This window comes from Myxocyprinus asiaticus, chromosome 3 (assembly GCF_019703515.2).
Source record: "Myxocyprinus asiaticus isolate MX2 ecotype Aquarium Trade chromosome 3, UBuf_Myxa_2, whole genome shotgun sequence".
In the NCBI taxonomy this organism is placed as follows: domain Eukaryota; kingdom Metazoa; phylum Chordata; class Actinopteri; order Cypriniformes; family Catostomidae; genus Myxocyprinus; species Myxocyprinus asiaticus.
This window is the reverse complement of record NC_059346.1, coordinates 28,510,984-28,529,189: the sequence shown is the minus strand read 5'-3', so window position 1 is coordinate 28,529,189 and position 18,206 is coordinate 28,510,984. Positions and strand designations below refer to the sequence as shown.

At 39.1% G+C, this 18,206-nt stretch overlaps 1 protein-coding gene across 8 annotated transcripts in view; it reads left to right on the top strand.

Moving 5' to 3' along the window:
- The window catches only part of garnl3 (GTPase activating Rap/RanGAP domain like 3), a 133,798-nt gene that overhangs the window by 72,978 nt on the left and 42,614 nt on the right, over window positions 1-18,206 (top strand). For 7 of the 8 annotated variants that reach the window (XR_007893371.1, XR_007893372.1, XM_051658517.1 and 4 more), the window contains 2 exons: window positions 8,318-8,392; window positions 10,860-10,959. Coding sequence is in view for 6 of the 8 variants with exons in the window: in XM_051658517.1 (XP_051514477.1) it covers window positions 8,318-8,392; window positions 10,860-10,959 (175 nt within the window). In the remaining 2 variants the exon portion in view is untranslated. Of the gene's footprint in view, window positions 1-8,317; window positions 8,393-10,812; window positions 10,960-18,206 lie in introns of all 8 variants that reach the window. The other variant, XM_051658546.1, reaches the window with a different exon arrangement.

Sequence of the window (18,206 nt, the reverse complement as noted above, 5' to 3'; positions counted from 1 at the left end):
TATCAAGCCTGGCCAGATACAAATGGACCCTCAAAAGGTGCAAGCAGTTATGGATTGGCCCTCCCCCTCGTCGGTAAAGGAAGAACAGCGTTTCCTTGGCTTCACCAATTTTTATCGCAAGTTCATCCGGAACGTCAGTACTGTGGCGGCTCCTTTATCTGCCCTCACCAAGGGGAACACAACCAGCTTTAATTGGGGACATGAAGCAGAGTTAGCCTTCAGCAAACTCAAAAGCCATTTTACCTCTGCACTTATTCTCATTCTCCCTAACCCAGATAAACCCTTCATCGTGGAGGTCGATGCTTCGGATGCAGGGGTTGGAGCTGTGCTGTCCCAAAGGGGGGAGGACAACAAGTTGCATCCATGTGCATTCCTTTCCCACCGCCTTACACCGACTGAGATGAACTATCATGTAGGGGATCAAGAGTTACTGGCAGTTAAGCTAGCGCTTGAAGAGTGGAGGCATTGGCTTGAGGGGGCCAAACACCCATTCCAAGTATTCACGGACCACAAAAATCTGGAATACATTCAGCAGGCAAAGCGACTCAACCCCCGCCAGGCACGTTGGTCCTTATTCTTAAACCGATTCAAGTTCGTCTTATACTACCACCCCGGCTCTTAGAACCTAAAACCTGATGCTTTGTCCCGAGTATATGTAAACACTCCTCAGGAAGATTCTATTGCATCGATTATCCCCAGTTCCAAGATAATAGCTCCTATCAGGTGGGATCTGGAAAATACTGCAAAACAAGCCCAAGCCTGAGAACCTGACCCAGGAGGGGGGCCAACCCACTGCCTGTTTGTCCCTAAAGCTGTCCGCTCTTCTGAGTTCATTTAAGAACGCGTCTGACTATTGGGTTCAACTCCCTTCTGTGGCTCAGTGGTGGAAATTAAGACTCTTGCGCCAGAGACCCAAGTTCAAATCCTGGCTCTAACACGTTCATTTATGGTTTACCTCAAGGGTAGTTGTAAGTTCATTGTCAAAAAACTGAGCGTGTGTTTTGTCCTGGTAAGAAATGGCTTTTGTGAGAAAGAATTGCCCAAGGGCCTCTAAACCCAAAGGGCCCGAGCTCTAAATCAATTATTTATTTATTTTGAGATATCTATTATAAATCCAGGTAAATGTCAGCCTTATGTGAAATACCATTTGTTCGGCCTAATGCGTGCTGGATTACAGCAGCACGAGCACAGACACTCAAGTGTGCATTCAGGGAATCTGCATCTCACAGGTGCAGCACATTTATTTGATGGACTACAGAGAACAGCATCTGATTTACAAAATGCTTCCAAACACAAAGATAAGGTGCAGTTTACCCTGGCTGTGTACAAAGCTGATGGTTCAAATTCATATAAGTGACAGAATTGTGCAACAGAATAGAGGACTTAAAATGTTTAAATCCTGCATGAATTTAATGTTTAATGAGAAAGCGAAAGAAGCCTTAATACCCTAAATATGTGCACGGTAAACTTTTGTAATATTTGGTTAACCGCAAGAGTTCACGAACGGTTATTTTGTTATTTGTCAGGGCTTGGGAATAAAGAACGTTTATTGCCATGGATGCATCAAACACAATCTCAGATTAACAGGGAATAAAGTGCACAGTGAGCTATGAGCCGAAATAGCACAATAGATAGATTTTCAAATGATAAAATCACATTAAAGTAAATAATCTCTGTCGCTGCCTGCAACATAGTAGGCTTATTCTTAATCAATGGAAAATGTGTAATTCTGCCTGGGCAGGTTCACTTTCCATGAGGCAGCGAACGCTATGGTTTATAGGACTTCTTCGGGATGATTTGATTTTTAAATGATTCAACATTTAACTTGTGTAATTATTGTCTGCACACCAGAGCAAAAGGGGGGAAAAAACATTGGCTCACTGTTTAACAAGCACTGAAAGTTTGCCAACTGAAAAACAGTCTTGAATAATGTGTAACAGTCACATAAAGTCCTCTTTGCAACTTGTACTTCAGAATGTTGATTTGTGACACCAGTGATGAAAAAGCTTGATACAGCGCAACAACAGGTGAAACAGAACACAGGTGTCATGAGATGCGTTTATAAATATTAAAGTTATTTTAAACTTAATGCAGTGTCTAAAAAATGCCACGGTCCTGAGTTGTGGCGCGGCACAACGATCAAAGACATCTGTCCAAGTGCGTGTTTACATAGAAAAAAGAAAAACCATTTAAAAACAGCACAGATGTATGTGTGAACAGCCCATAACTCACCATATAGCTTACTTAGAACTGACCTGAACCTGACCCAAAACCTGTAGGTTTGTCGGGTACCGTCGGACTCAGATCGAGTTGAAGAACTCACGTTCAGAATAACCGAATAGTGATTTTGATATTTGAATACCGTACACATCCCTAATAATAATGCATGATTTTGAATTTTCGGTTCATAATTAAAAAGTACATATAATTGGCCATGTCAGACATTACTACAAACTTTTCTTCCATCTGTTTGAAAAATCCAACCAAATCTGACAAGCTTCCTGTAGCGCATAAAGGTGAACGTAATCACGTCATGGGGGACTCCACAGTGTACTGGCCCATGGGCCTCTCAGGTCTTAATCCGTCCTTGTGTGGGATTGCATTCAAGGGAAATCATTTGTTTTGTTAAATTTGATTAAACTGAAACTAAAAGAGCCATTTCTCATTCATCCTCCTCCGCCTTACTCTTCTCACCCTCTTTCTGCAAGTAAATGGTATCGATTCAGTAGAGGTGATCGAGTGTTTGTGTGTGTGTGTTGTGTGTATGTGTGGGCAGGTTTGGGTGGTTTACGAGGACTTTTTTTTTAGGTTACAAACTGGTGATTACAAGGATATTATGCTATAAACGTGGTTTATGAGGAAATTTCTAGTGTCCCCATAATTCAAATCGCTTAAAAAACATCCTAAACAAATATGAAAACTAATGTTAATGGTTAGATCAGATAGAAAAAGCTCCTTAAAGCTCAAGCGTTTCTTTTCTGCGCCACCGAACGGGATTGCAAAAATAAACATTGTTTTCAAACAGCTTTCCAAATACACCCCCAGTCCACTGATGATCGAACAAACAGGTAGTCCCATCCCCAACTCACGCTATTAGTTGAGTCAGTTTTGTTGTGTCAAGCTGGATGGGCTATTCAAAACAAACAGACGCCACAGAGAGACATTCTTTGAGACATTATTTAGTGTATGTCAAGCTATTTTCTCATGGGGATTGTTGGCAGTTCCCCACAAAGAAGATGATTTCAGGTTTTACTATCCTTGTAGCCAAAACCTGAGCAAACCCCCCCACCCTCCACCCCATCAATAACACGCATAGGGCCTACTGGAGAAAAATACACTTGCACAAAATGTCACATGTTTGACGTCACCCTTACAATCCCTGTCCTTCGACCTTTCATAAAAAGGTCCACTACTCACCAAAAGGGCATATGAAGCAGCTCCTCTGGCATTTATCCATAGCCCTCTCTGTGTGTTGATGTGTGTGTGTGTGTGTGTGTGTGTGTGTGTGTGTGTGTGTGTGTGTGTGTGTGTGTGTGTGTGTGTGGGCGGGTTTGGGGGGTTTAGGAGGACATTTTTTTAAGTTACTATCCGGTAATTACAAGGGTATTATGCTATAAATGTGGTTTATGAGGACATTTCTAGTGTCCCTATAATTCAAATCACTTAAAAAACATACTAAACTATGTTTTTTTTTAAATGTAAAAATGCAGAAAGTTTTTTTGTGAGGGTTAGGTTTAGGGGTAGGGGTAGGGTTAAGGGATAGAATCTATAGTTCATACAGTATAAAAATCATTATGTCTATGGAGAGTCCTCATAAGTATAGCCACACCAACATTTGGTGCAGTGATTAATTTCCTTCCCCTGCTTCCATAAAATAAAATGACTCTAGTGTTATTTTGATGGTAATTTTTGCCTTTTTGTTATGGTCTCTTTGTATATTGAGTGGTGGTGGCGTAGTGGACTAAAGCACTGAACTAGTAAGCAAAAGGTTGTTGGTTCAATCCCCACAGCCACCACCATTGTGTCCTTGAGCAAGGCACTTAACTCCAGGTTGCTCCAGGGGGATTGTCCCTGTAATAAGGGCACTGTAAGTTGCTTTGGATAAAAGCGTCTGCCAAATGTATATTGAAACTGTTCAGAGTTTTACAATTCACCCAAAGCACTGTTCTAGTGTGCAGGCTGATTTATGGAAATGTTTCCTTTTGTTTTTCTCTCAGACTCAGATGCAGTGCTTTCTCCATTTGTGCCCCCCCCCCCCAGTATCCTTTCCTCATCTCAGCTGTCTCTCTCTATCCCTCTCTCCCTATTGTGTGAGGCATGAGAACGCACACAGAAGCTCTCTGAAAAGATCAATTTTATATCCCAGGTCACAATAAGATTGATTCTCTCTCTCTTTTTCACTCTCTCCTTTTCTCACTCTCAAGTCTATCTCTGAGTTTTCTGTTTTGAATTTGTGTTGCATTTTGTGTAAGTGAGAGCACCACAGAATGTCATTATTCAAACAAATATATATTACAGCAGTATCTTGTATTTATGAGACATGTGTGCTTCACCTAAGTAGGATGCTTAGGTGTGTGTACATTCATTAGAGGGGATGTTGTCATGCTGTCTCTGGGGATTTGACCCCCTCCCACATCCATTTATGAACAGCAATAAATCCACAAAACACTTTATTATTTTACCTACCACTCTGTGTCTGAGTGTAATGGCTGTTTGCAGTTGATGAACTACTAATATTCACTGTGCAGGCTGAAGTTTTTCACTGAGCTCTATAAACACTGATAACCAACAACACTCAGCACCCAAAACACACACACACACACACACACATATATATATATATATATATATATATATATATATATATATATATATATATATATATATATATGTATATCTGAGTTGGCTATTCTCTGTTGACCTCTCTCATCAACAAGGCATTTCTATCCACAGAACTGCCGCTCACTGGATGTTTTCTGTTTTTGGCACCATTCGGAGTAAATTCTGGAGACTGTTGTGCGTGAAAATCCAAGGAGATCAGCAGTTACAGAAATACTCAAACCAGCCCGTCTGGCACCAACAATCATGCATGCGATTATCTAATCAGCCAATTGTGTGGCAGCAGTGCAGTGCATAAAATCACGCAGATACGGGTCAGGAGCTTCAGTTAATATTCACATCAACCATCAGAAAGGGGAGAAAATGTGATTTCAGTGATTTAGACCATGGCATGATTGTTGTGGGTTGCGGGTTGGTGCTGTTTTGGCGGCACGAGGGGGACCTATACAATATTAGGCAGGTGGTTTTAATGTTGTGGCTGATCGGTGTGTATATATACACTGGCAGCCAAAAGTTTGGAATAATGTACAGATTTAGCTGTTTCGGAAGGAAATTGGTACTTTAATTCACCAAAGTGGCATTCAACTGATCACAAAGTATAGTCAGGACATTACATATGTAAAAAAAACAGCACCATCACTATTTGAAAAAAGTCATTTTTGATCAAATCTAGACAGGCCCCATTTCCAGCAGCCATCACTCCAACACCTTATCCTTGAGTAATCATGCTAAGTTGCTAATTTGGTTCTAGAAAATCATTTGCCATTACATCAAACACAGTTGAAAGTAGGGGTGGGGGAAAAATATATATATATATAAACACTGGCGACCAAAAGTTTGGAATAATGTAGTCAGGACATTAATAATTACTCTATAATACGTATACATACATACAGTATATATATATATATACAGTATATATACAGTATGGACTGTATATATAGAAAGTAAAAAATATTTTTTAGTTTCCACTAAACCCAAAAACAACTTTACATATTGTTCATTAGGATTACTCAGTACATACCTGTGTAATTACTCTATAATTTTTTTTAATAGTGTAAAATTACTATATTACTGTATATAGAACATTTCTCTTAGTAAACTGTCAAATAAAGATATTATTTGGTCTTCAGATATGTTCTTCCTTCTATCCTTCTACCATGCTACTTTTTCTCCTTTGTTTCTTTCTCTCTAACTGTTTTTCCCCCTCTTCTTTTAGCTTACCACAACCCCATACCAGCACACAAGATTAATCATAAGAACCTCTCCAGTGATTCAGTGCATCTCAATTTGCTTATTACCGTGATGTATGTGCGTTTAGTGAGAGCTTCCTGGAATGTTCTGCCTGGACATTTGACTTTCCCAGACCAAGGCGGACCATCTGCCACACACACACACACACACACACACACACACACACACACATACACACACACACACTAGACTAAAACAATAGCTATCTTACATGCTTAAAGCCAGTCTCTTTAGTGGCAGTGCACCTGCAGTCTGTTTTTAGCAGTGTAGTCTGCCAGATACAAAGAAAGGGAAGAGAAAGAGAGAGAGAGAGAGAGAGAGAGAGAGAGAGAGAGAGAGAGAGACCAACAGGTGGAGAAGAAAGGTGGGAGAAATGTGAGGAGGAAAAAAGGTGAATGAAGTAAAAGGAAATGGGAGAGGTTCGTGTTCTGTTGCCTAGCAACTAACATTGTTCCATCTGGGGGGATGTTGCAATTTTACTGCAAAGACAAGATTACATCATGTCAGGTGCGAATGATTGTCCCACACACTCAATTGTGTAGACTGACTTTCACTAAAACTACCTCTCTTACAGATTCCTTTGTATTCAGGGTAACTTGCAAAACACACTTATGTGCGTGCATACACACACACACACACACACACACATAGATTAAGTGATCAGTAGTACACACACAAAAAACACCAAACAGAGATCACTTCTCTGTAATTGGTGTCTCTGATTGTGTAAAGGGCTTCATTTAAACAAAATAATCTGTGTATGTGTTGAGTGTATGTCACAGCAGTAGTTACATGCTGCCTTTTTCTCTGTCTCTGTCTTTTTTTAAATATCTCCTGTTTATCAGTTCTAAACATGTCTTAGCCATTTGTAAACATAATTGAAGACAATTTAAAGGAATAGTTCACCCAAAAATGTAAATTCTCTCATCATTTACTCACCCTCATGCCATCCAAGATGTGTATAACTTTCTTTATTCTGCAGAACATAAGCAAAGATTTTAAATGGTTAAATTTAAAAGTCACATAAAGGCAGAATAAAAGTAATCCATAAAACTCCAGTTGTTAAATTAACATAATCTGAATCGATATTATAGGTGTGGGTGAAAAACAGATCAATATTAAAGTCCTTCTTTTCTTTAAATCTCTAACTTTCACCAGCCCTGACCAGTAGGTGAAATATGCGCAACGTATGCAAAATGGCAAAATACCTAAGAAAAAGAATGTACAAGTTAAAGTGAAAGTGGAGATTTATGGTAAAAAAAAAAAAAAAAGGACTTAAATATTTATCTGTTTCTCACCCACACCTATTATATCGCTACTGAAGATATGGATTAAACCACTAAAGTTGTATGGATTACTTTTATGCTGACTTATGTGACCTTTGGAGCTTCAAAGATCTGGGCATTATTCACTTGCATTGTAAGGACCTACAGAGCTGAAATATTCTACTTAAAATCTTTATTTGTGTTCTGCAGAAGAAAGAAAGTCATACACATCATTATATAACATCATTAAATCAACCAGGTTACACTAACAAAACTAGTTCAGGTAGAAATAGCTTCTTAAAGTAACAATTGCAGGTTACCTTTTTGTTTTTTTACAGTGTATGTATAAACACAATGGGGTCCAAAAGTCTGCAGTGGAAACATTGTTCAAATTTTATACATTTTCGTGCATTATAAATTATATTATAAGCATAAACATTTGAGTGAAAAGTTTCATTAAAAGTTAACATGAATTTTAGGATGTCTTAGTGTCTGGTTTGCTCTTCTTTTGCTTGAATGACAGGATGCAGTGGGGTTGGCATGGACTCTACAAGTTTGTGCAAAACCTGCTGATCCATGTTATTTCAGCATGATTTGAGAATGTTCCGAAGAGCATCTTGTGTGCTTCAACGGAATTTCGTACAGAGGAGTTAACATGGTCAGTGTCATAGATTGGCTTACGTTTGACTAGTGACCTAAAATAGCGCAGAATCTGAAATATTTCTTATTCATTATGTCATGTCATAATGTTTTTTTGCTTTACATTTTTCAAAATCCTAAAACATTCAGTTTATTTCCAGGTTTAATTACATTTTTCAATGTGGTCTCAGACTTTTGGACCCCACTGTACGTATATGCAAGATATGTATAGTAGTTGTTTTATGCAAGCTGTATTCTGTTATATCTTCCTGATGATTCAGGGGCTCTCACATTCATGATGTATTTGTCTGTCTCCTCAGCTCATCTCCAGTGATGCAGATGGGGCCATACAGAGAGCTGGGAGATTCAGAGTGGAGAACGGTTCACTAGATGAGGTGAGATACCCATTCACATACATTCTGAAATATGTGTGTTTATGTATGTATGAGTGACTGTACTGCAAGACTCGAATCACGTATTTGTTATTGGAGAAACCAGATGTAATAGTTTAAGAATCAGCCTTTCTAAAACCCATAAGGGTCTACCAGTAGTCTGAATATTGGGCAAAACACATCACCCTCAATCTGTCTATAGTGGTTACGGATCTGGTGTACTGTGTTTGTGAATGTGTTGAATTGTAATGAACCCAGAAGTGTTTGAGAAGTATTATGAGAATTGCGAGGCTAAAGGTTAAACAGCACTACCATTGTTGAAGTTCTCATGGCTTCAGCAAGGTTTTGATCTATTGCACATGCATATTGATGGCTGTGAGTTCAAGCCAGTGTAGCATTGGAGGCACGGTGGTGATAAAATGTATTAAAATACATGCGTAAGAAGTAAGGGTGAACAGAAAGAGGAACACAGATTAAAAGAAGTAGGAGGAAGGATGAAGAAGAGAAGAAGATAGAGAGAACACATTTATTCATCTTGTGGCAGTGAGTAACAAACCAAAACTGCCTGCTTTTGTTTTTGTGAGCACGTCTGTAGGTGTTTCAATGAAACACACATACATCAGCAAAAACAGCAATCCAAGCCAAGTGATTCAATTCTCTCTCTCTCTCTCTCTCTCTCTCTCTCTCTCTCTCTCTCTCTTTCTCTCCCTCTATCCACTTGTCCTTTTCATCTCATGCTCAGACTGTAGCTATGACAACTCCCTATGTTTTATCCCACCAAAACAGACCTCTGATTGGTTGTTAATGAATTAGGTTGATTTAACTCCATAGTGATCAGAGTTCCTGACTCTTGGAGTATGTATATGCATGAGAGGTTGTTGTTTATGTCCTGTTGTTTTCGTTGAGTTGTTTACAAGTTGTCCGCCTGAAAATATAAATTAACATATGTGCTGAAACATGACTGGACTGATTATTCGTTGAATGTTGTAGAGCAAAGAAATGCCAGACATGTTTTACGTGTAGCAGGGTTTTCGGCAAAGTTATTCAGGAGTGGTGGCATCATATAAAATCTGAGTTTGCTCCCTGACTGCATGCAAAAATAAGCATACAATGCAACATGCTGTTAATTTATTCTCGATTGGGATAGTTCTTTTTAATATGCCAGTCGAACTGGAATACGTTTCCCAAAAGAATCATTAGCCAACTATGGTCGCAAGTTTTATCTTTACCAACATAGTAATTTGGTGTTTCCCAAAACCATAGTTCAAACTGCATTGCAAAGTTGTGTGGTTGGAACTACAGCTCTCCACCTGTGATGAAAAGGCAAACCCCACTATTGCAATGCATTTTATCTGTCGCATTTACACAGTGCATGCCGCTTTTGTGTCTTTAGCAGCTTTCTTGATTTAAACAGCTTTCTGGAGTACGTGTAAATGAGCTTTTATCATTTAGAATCTCCACCATTAAAATTAAAATGAATCCACCCCCTGCATAATGTCATTAACGGCAGCTCTATACTGTTGAACCAACGTGGTTCGAACAATGGATGTGCGACATAGTTTCTACGGTTTCGGGAAACAGTCTTGACTAGCTATTTCTCTAACGATGCACTGTACTATGGTGGTTAAGCAGTGAGTTGCGTCATTGTATGGGAAACACATCCCAGAGGTCAGTCTGAATCAAACACAGGAGTCATTGGTCTGAATCATGGACTGAATCACATTGAATCGGCTCGAATGACTCACTCCCTCACTGAACACAGAATATTACGTCAGTTATTATGAATTGAGAACTGTCACTGTTTTATTTTGAAAGGTTAATGAAACGGAAATCAGTGCAGTATGTACAATGTGGTGTACGAAGTGGTAACCTACAATTGTTACCTTAAGGAGTATTTCTACTTGATCCAACCCATTAAAAAAAAATGGTTTGTGTAACATAATGTAGTTAAGTTGATTCAGACATGTTAAATAATATTTGACTTGAATAAAACGAGTTAATTTAGATGCTACAACATGAGACATATTTTAGGTGAACATTTTTTTATTGTACAGTGAAAACCTGCAATTGTTACCTCAAGGATCTACTTGAAATTCTACTTAATCTAACCCAAAAAAATTACGTTAGTTGGTGTCAGAGATCTAATTTGTCTAATTAGCTAACAGAGTTTCAGAAATGTGTTGTAATAAGTGGTATTTTGGTAATAAAATATAATTATATGTCGGAAATTTTTTTATTTTTATTGTTTAGCAAGTTGTTGCAACCCCAATTTCGGGGTTGTCATTGCCCCCCACTGCAAAAAAAAAAAAAAAACGGAAACACTGCCATGTCATATGTGTTTGCATGTATGTGTGTGTCCTATGATAAAGCTAATGGGCGTTAGTGACATGTGCATTAATGTACTTATGGGTTTTGACATACAGTATATAGGTATCTGATGAGTTACCTCCTTGGTGGGGCTTTTCTGCAGACCTCTGACTATATGCCTGGAACATGGAGGAGAACTGACGTCCATTTGGAGAACCCAGAGTACCACACCAGATGGTTTTTCAAGTACTTCCTGGGAAAAGGTGGGATTCCTACTGCCACATGTCAAGTATGCTTTATGTGTTTTCACACACACACACACACACACACACACACACACACACACTCACACATTAACAAGACATACCTCTACCACAGCACAGATTTCCATGCATTTCTAAAGGTAGCACATACAATTTTCATACAAATTTCACATTTGTGTATATACACATTTCATGTAATACATTCAATAATCTTGCTTTCTTTTTATTTAGCCCAACAATCTGTAACACACACACAAGCACGCACACACACAACCACTGGACCAAGTCTGGACCTGCATTTGTCCATGCAAGAAAGCACATGTCCACTCACATTTGATCAACACGGATTAATGAAGAACAGAAGTGTGGTCCTGTTTTAAAAAAAATTAAATTCTGTGAGATTTTGCCTCATTGCTAACCTGCAATTATTACACTGTACAAAGAAAAGAACTTGTGAATAATGTAAGAAAAAGTTAGAATAATTTATGTAAATCATTTATGAATTTATGAGTTTAAGGGAAAAAACATGTAAGTAATTGAGCAATGTTTGAGAAAAGTAGGGCTGGGAATTGAGAAACGATTCTTGTAAAAAAATAGTGGAACCAAATTATTTTCATGAATTTTTCTAATAATGGTTCTTGAGTGTCTGCATTCTTCCGCTGATGCAGATGTACCACTATACATATTCTGAAAGTGTGTCCTGCATCGCTATTTATCATTGGCACTGTGCTGATGCTGAATCTACAGCGTGTAGCCTGATTCACAAACAAAGAACTCTTCTAAATCGGTTCTTTTTGATGAATTGTTTCAAAAAGATTCACAAATCAGTTTTAGTCTTATGTTATCGGTTAAATTGGTCTAACAACTCAGTCACTCACTGGCCACATTTATATGCACCCTCATAATGCGATTATAATGCGATTAAGGCAATACTTCGATTAAACTGTAGCTCATGTATATAGAATACTGCGATTATTTTTTGCGATTATGCTAATTATCAGAGTCATGATAATCGCAGTAAGATACACTATATTGCCAAAAGTATTTGCGCATATGAACTTAAGTGACATCCCATTCTTAATCCATAGGGTTTAATATGACGTCGGCCCACCCTTTGCAGCTATAACAGCTTCAACTCTTCTAGGAAGGCTTTCCACAATGTTTAGGAGTGTGTTTATGGGAATTTATGACCATTCTTCCAGAAGCGCATTTGTGAGGTCAGACACTAATGTTGGACGAGAAGGCCTGGCTCGCAGTCTTCGCTCTAATTCATCCCAAAGGTGCTCTGTCGGGTTGAGGTCAGGACTCTGTGCAGGCCAGTCAAGTTCTTCCACACCAAACTCGCTCATCCATGTCTTTATGGACCTTGCTTTGTGCACTGGTGCGCAGTCATGTTGGAACAGGAAGAGGCCATCCCCAAACTGTTCCCACAAAGTTGGGAGCATGGAATTGTCCAAAATCTCTTGGTATGCTGAAGCATTCAGAGTTTCTTTCACTGGAACTAAGGGGCCAAGCCCAGCTCCTGAAAAACAACCCCACACCATAATCCCCCTCCACCAAACTTCACAGTTGGCACAATGCAGTCAGACAAGTACCGTTCTCCTGGCAACCGCCAAACCCAGACTCGTCCATCAGATTGCCAGATGGAGAAGCGTGATTCGTCACTCCAGAGAACGTGTCTCCACTGCTCTAGAGTCCAGTGGCGGCGTGCTTTACACCACTGCATCCGACGCTTTGCATTGCACTTGGTGATGTATGGCTTGGACGCAGCTGCTCGGCCATGGAAACCCATTCCATGAAGCTCTCTACGCACTGTTCTTGAGCTAATCTGAAGGCCACATGAACTTTGGAGGTCTGTAGCGATTGACTCTGCAGAAAGTTGGCGACCTCTGCGCACTATGTGCCTCAGCATCCGCTGACCCCGCTCTGTCATTTTAAGTGGCCTACCACTTCGTGGCTGAGTTGCTGTCATTCCCAATCACTTCCACTTTGTTATAATACCACTGACAGTTGACTGTGGAATATTTAGTAGCGAGGAAATTTCACGACTGGACTTGTTGCACAGGTGGCATCCTATCACAGTACCACGCTGGAATTCACTGAGCTCCTGAGAGCGGCCCATTCTTTCACAAATGTTTGTAGAAGCAGTCTGCATGCCTAGGTGCTTCATTTTATACACCTGTGGCCATGGAAGTGATTGGAACATCTGAATTAAATTATTTGGATGGGTGAGCGAATACTTTTGGCAATATAGTGTATGTGGAGTACTCCTTTTTTAATTGCTTTATCAGAATTAGAATCAGCAACAACAAAAACAGCAACAAGACTTTAAAAAAATAATTACAATTGAATAAAAATAGATAAATATTGAAAATAAAAAAATTATATATAGAATACATAATAGACATATACAATATACATATACATACATACATACATACATACATATATATATACACACACACACACATACATACACATATACATACATATACACATACATACACACACACACACTATATATATATATATATATATATATATATATATATATATATATATACATACATACATACACACATACATACATATACACACACATACACATACACACATACATATACATACATATACACATATATACACATATACACATATATGAATATATATACATACATATACATACATACATACATACACACACACATACAAATATGTAGTGCAAATCTAAATACAAATCGGTTATGTACAGTGCAAGGGAATGTAATGGCAGAAGAGGCAGGATGTGTTGGATAATATAAAAAGACTAAGCTGTGTATTGCACATTAATTACTGTATTGCTCAAAGGGGCAGTTTTAACTGTTCATGAGATGGATAGCCTGGGGGAAAAAACTGTTCCTGTGCCTGATGGTTCTGGTGCTCAGAGCTCTAAAGCGTCGGCCAGAAGGCAACAGTTCAAAAAGGTAGTGGGCAGGGTGAGTGGGGTCCAGAGTTTTTCCAGCCTTTTTCCTCACTCTGGAAGTGTATAGTTCTTGAAGGGGGGGGGGGCAACCAATAATCCTCTCAGCAGTCCGAACTGTCCTTTGTAGTCTTCTGATGTCTGATTTCGTAGCTGAACCAAACCAGACAGTTATTGAAGTGCAGAGGACAGACTCAATGACTGCTGAGTAGAACTGTATCAGCAGCGCCTATGGCAGGTTGAACTTACTCAACTGGCGAAGGAAGGACAACCTTTGATGGGCCTTTTTCCCAATGGAGTCAATGTGGGTCTCTCACTTCAGGTCCTGTGAGATGGTAGTGCCCAGGAACCTGAATAACTCCACTGCTGCCACAGTGCTGTTTAGAATGGTGAGGGGGGTCAGTGTTGTGGGGTTCCTCCTAAAGTCCACAATCATTTCCACAGTTTTGAGCGTGTTCAGCTCAAGGTTGTTTTGACTGCACCAAACAGCCAGCTGTTTAACCTCCCTTCTGTATGCAGACTCATCGTCATCTCGGATGAGGCCGATGACAGTGGTGTTGTTTGCAAATTTCAGGAGCTTGACAGAGGGGTCCTTGGCGATGCAGTCATTGGTGTAGAGGGAGAAGAGTAGTGGGGAGAGCACACATCCCTGGGGGGCACCAGTGCTGATTGTACAGGTGCTGGAAGTGAATTTCCCCTGTCTCACAAGCTGCTGCCTGTCTGTCAGAAAGCTGGTAATCCACTGACAGATAGACGTGGGAACAGACAGTTGGTGTAATTTAGTCTGGAGAATAACTGGGATGATGGTGTTGAAAGCCGAACTGAAGTCCACAAAAAGGATCCTTGCATATGTCCCTGGTCTGTCCAGATGTTGCAGGATATGATGCAATCCCATGTTGACTGCATAATCCACAGACCTGTTTGCTCGATAAGCAAATTGAAGGGGATCTAGAAAGGGTCCAGTGATGTTCTTCAGGTGGGCCAACACCTGTCTCTCAAATGATTTAATGACCACAGACGTCAGGGCGACAGGTCTGTAGTCATTAAGTCCTGTGATTTTTGGTTTCTTTGGGATGGGGATGATAGTGGAACGTTTGAAGCAGCATGGGACTTCACACTGCTCCAGTGATCTATTGAAGATCTGTGTGAAGATGGGAGCCAGCTGGTTAGCACAGGATCTAAGACATGCAGGTGAAAGGCCATCTGGGCCCTGTGCTTTGCTTATCCTTTGTTTTCGAAAGATGCGGCTCACATCATCTTCACAGATCTTAAGTGCAGGTTAAGTAGCAGGAGGGGGAGGAGATAGTTGCAGAAGGTGTTGGTGTTTGTGTGAAGTGAAGGTCAGAGTGGGTGTGGGGTGTGAGATTGGGCCTTTCAAATCTACAGTAGAACACATTCAGGTCGTCAGCCAGTTGTTGGTTCACCACAGTGTTGGGGGTAGGAGTCCTGTAATTCGTAAATTGTTTCATGCCACTCCACACTGATGCAGGTTTGTTAGCTGAAAACTTGTTTTTCAGCTTCTCAGAGTATCTTCTTTTAGCCAATCTGATTCCCTTATACAGGCATGTAAATGCTTTAATCGCATTTCTTCCACTCTGACCAAAGTGCACCTGTGCCAGTGCTGCAGATGGATGATGTTACGCTCAAGCACAGGTTCGTAAACTCTGCAGAACAGAAAAAACTGCACTTTCTTCTAGACTTCATGTAAAACGGCAGTTCCCTGCAGAATCTACAGCCCCATGGCAAAAGAAAACATATTTTCCCAAAATGTTAATGTCTGCTTGCAGTCTGAATTGAATGATGGCGAGATAAAAAGACCACAAAATAATGGCAAGGAGACCCGTCTTTTTATTGAGTTTGTCCTCGTGGGTGGAACACAACAACATCCAGCACGTCCAGTGTTGTCCAGTTCACACACATATGACTCTTATGAACCGATTCTTTTTAAATCAAAACAGACAGAGCAACCAGTGTAGTCTGACAAACAAATGACTCTTATAAACCATTTCTTTTTAGTGAATAAAAACAGACAGCACATCCAGTGTAGTCAGAAATGACTCTTATGAACCAATTCAATCATTCAAAAAGACTCACGAACTGACTGATTAATTTTCCTTATGCCAAGCTGTAGTTAAAGATACAAATTTGCATGTTTAAATATTAAATTTATAAAAAAATAAATAAAACATTATACATCACAATAATCAGAGTAGTGGCAAGTAGCATGCAAATGGGATTGAAGCGGTTTGCCCAAATCACATAAACATCTTAATCTGATTATTCCTTATACTGTGATTATTGCAATAATCAGAGTATTGGTGTACATGTAAACGTAGCCACTGAAACGGTTGAAGCAGTTCTTGACTTACTCATTCAACTGCAAGTTATTAATTTTGTTAATGTCCAATTTGAAAAGAACCAATATTTCTGTGTTATGTGTGACCTCAATGAGGTCTCACAAAAATTACTGTTATAATTGACTGGTTGTTCATATGACAATGTGTAGTTGTCAGGTTGAGATAAACATTCACAAGTTTTGTTAAATGGTGTTTAAAAAAACATGAAAATATGTTTCCAGTTATTGGGGGAGTGCTTCATTAAAAGTGCTAAAGAAGTAGTTAATGGAATCATTGAAGAACTGAAATTGGAACCAAAACTGTGAAATTCCTTACGATTCCCATCCCTATGTCAAAGTATGCTGAATAAAATTGTTGCAGTTCACATACCCACAAACATATCTTTCTCATGCCATACACTTCATCATTCTTTGTTTCTCTTCCTGTCTTTCTTTATCTCTTTTCCACACAAATACAAACACACACCATGTACTGTTATTCCTACACACTTTATGGGGGCAGATGCTGTATTGTGTCTCTTTAATTGATTTAGATCACTACAAATATCTTTCTCATTCAATCCCTCTCTCTCTCATTAAATGAGAGAGGGGCAGAATATGCTACAGAGGAAGGATGGAGATACAGAGGCAGAGCAGATCTTGTCTTCTAATTGGATTTCAGCCTCTTTTCTTTTGTCTTCCGACTGTAAACCTGGACTGTCTCAGTCCAAAATATTCTCCACAAACAGTAGGCTTTCATCTCTTCCTTCCTCTCTCCCTCTTCTGATGATTCAGAAATAGAGCTAAATAAACAGGCCTCTTCACTGACACGTCTCTGAGGACAGTTTATATGGAGACATTTAAATGGCCACAGTGTTGTGGGATTGTATTTATAAGGACCATTGTGTAAGGAGCACATCGAAAGCTCAAGGCAGAAGTTATTCAGAAAAGAAAAAAACCCAAAAGACAAAAATGTTAAAGTTGAGGAACAGTTGTTATTATTGTAAGTAGACAAGTCTTCACAAAGTGGCTCATTTTGTTAAATTATTTAGTCTTGTACTTGTGTAATACACATAGAAGTTACCAAGTTACTAACATAGTTACTAAGATATCTAAGGTGAAGAATGTAATTTCTACACCTTAATAAAATAGTAGTGCTGTCAGTCGATTAATTTGTTAAAAATCACAATTAATCGCATAATTTTTCGTAGTTAATCGTGATTAATCGCAGATTTTGAAAGTGCTGAAATTTGACTCTAAATATACTTTTCCTGTCAAAATGCATTTATTTCCTTCTTTGGAAAGAAAACCAAACAATATGTAACAATGTAATGCTTTATTAACATTTTCCTAACAAAGCCTTCCACAGTGTAAAAATAGAAATGCACTAAAATAGCACCAATTCAAGTAACATTAAATGTTTCCCAAAGTCTAAGCAGGAGTTTGACTAAGTGAAAGAACTAGTATCACATAGGTTGCATATTCTTTTCAATGCTCATTAAATCTCTTAAACACTCATCCTCCACAATATTAATCAGCCGGAAGACTGTGGCTATTGTTACAGGAATTGTGAAACCATGTTCATGATTCACGTCAGCGTGTTGCTTTGAACTTCATATGAAAAGCGCTTGCAGAAAACGTTCATTTTGTTCAGCGTTAACACGTTCATTTTGACAGCTCCCTAAAATAGTAATGTGATTTTAGTAGCTAGTAAATAAAATTAAATGTCTTTCATAACTTACACTCAGCAACTTAAAATTATGTCTTCATTTACTCACCCTCATGTTGTTCCGAACTCGTATGACTTTCTTTCTTCCATGGAACACAAAAGGTGATGTTAGGCAGAGTGTTTCATTTAGTCCCAATTTGCTTTCATAGTTTGTAAAATAAGCAATGAAAGTGAATGGTGACTGAGGCTAACATTCTGCCTTACATCTCCTTTTATGTTCCATG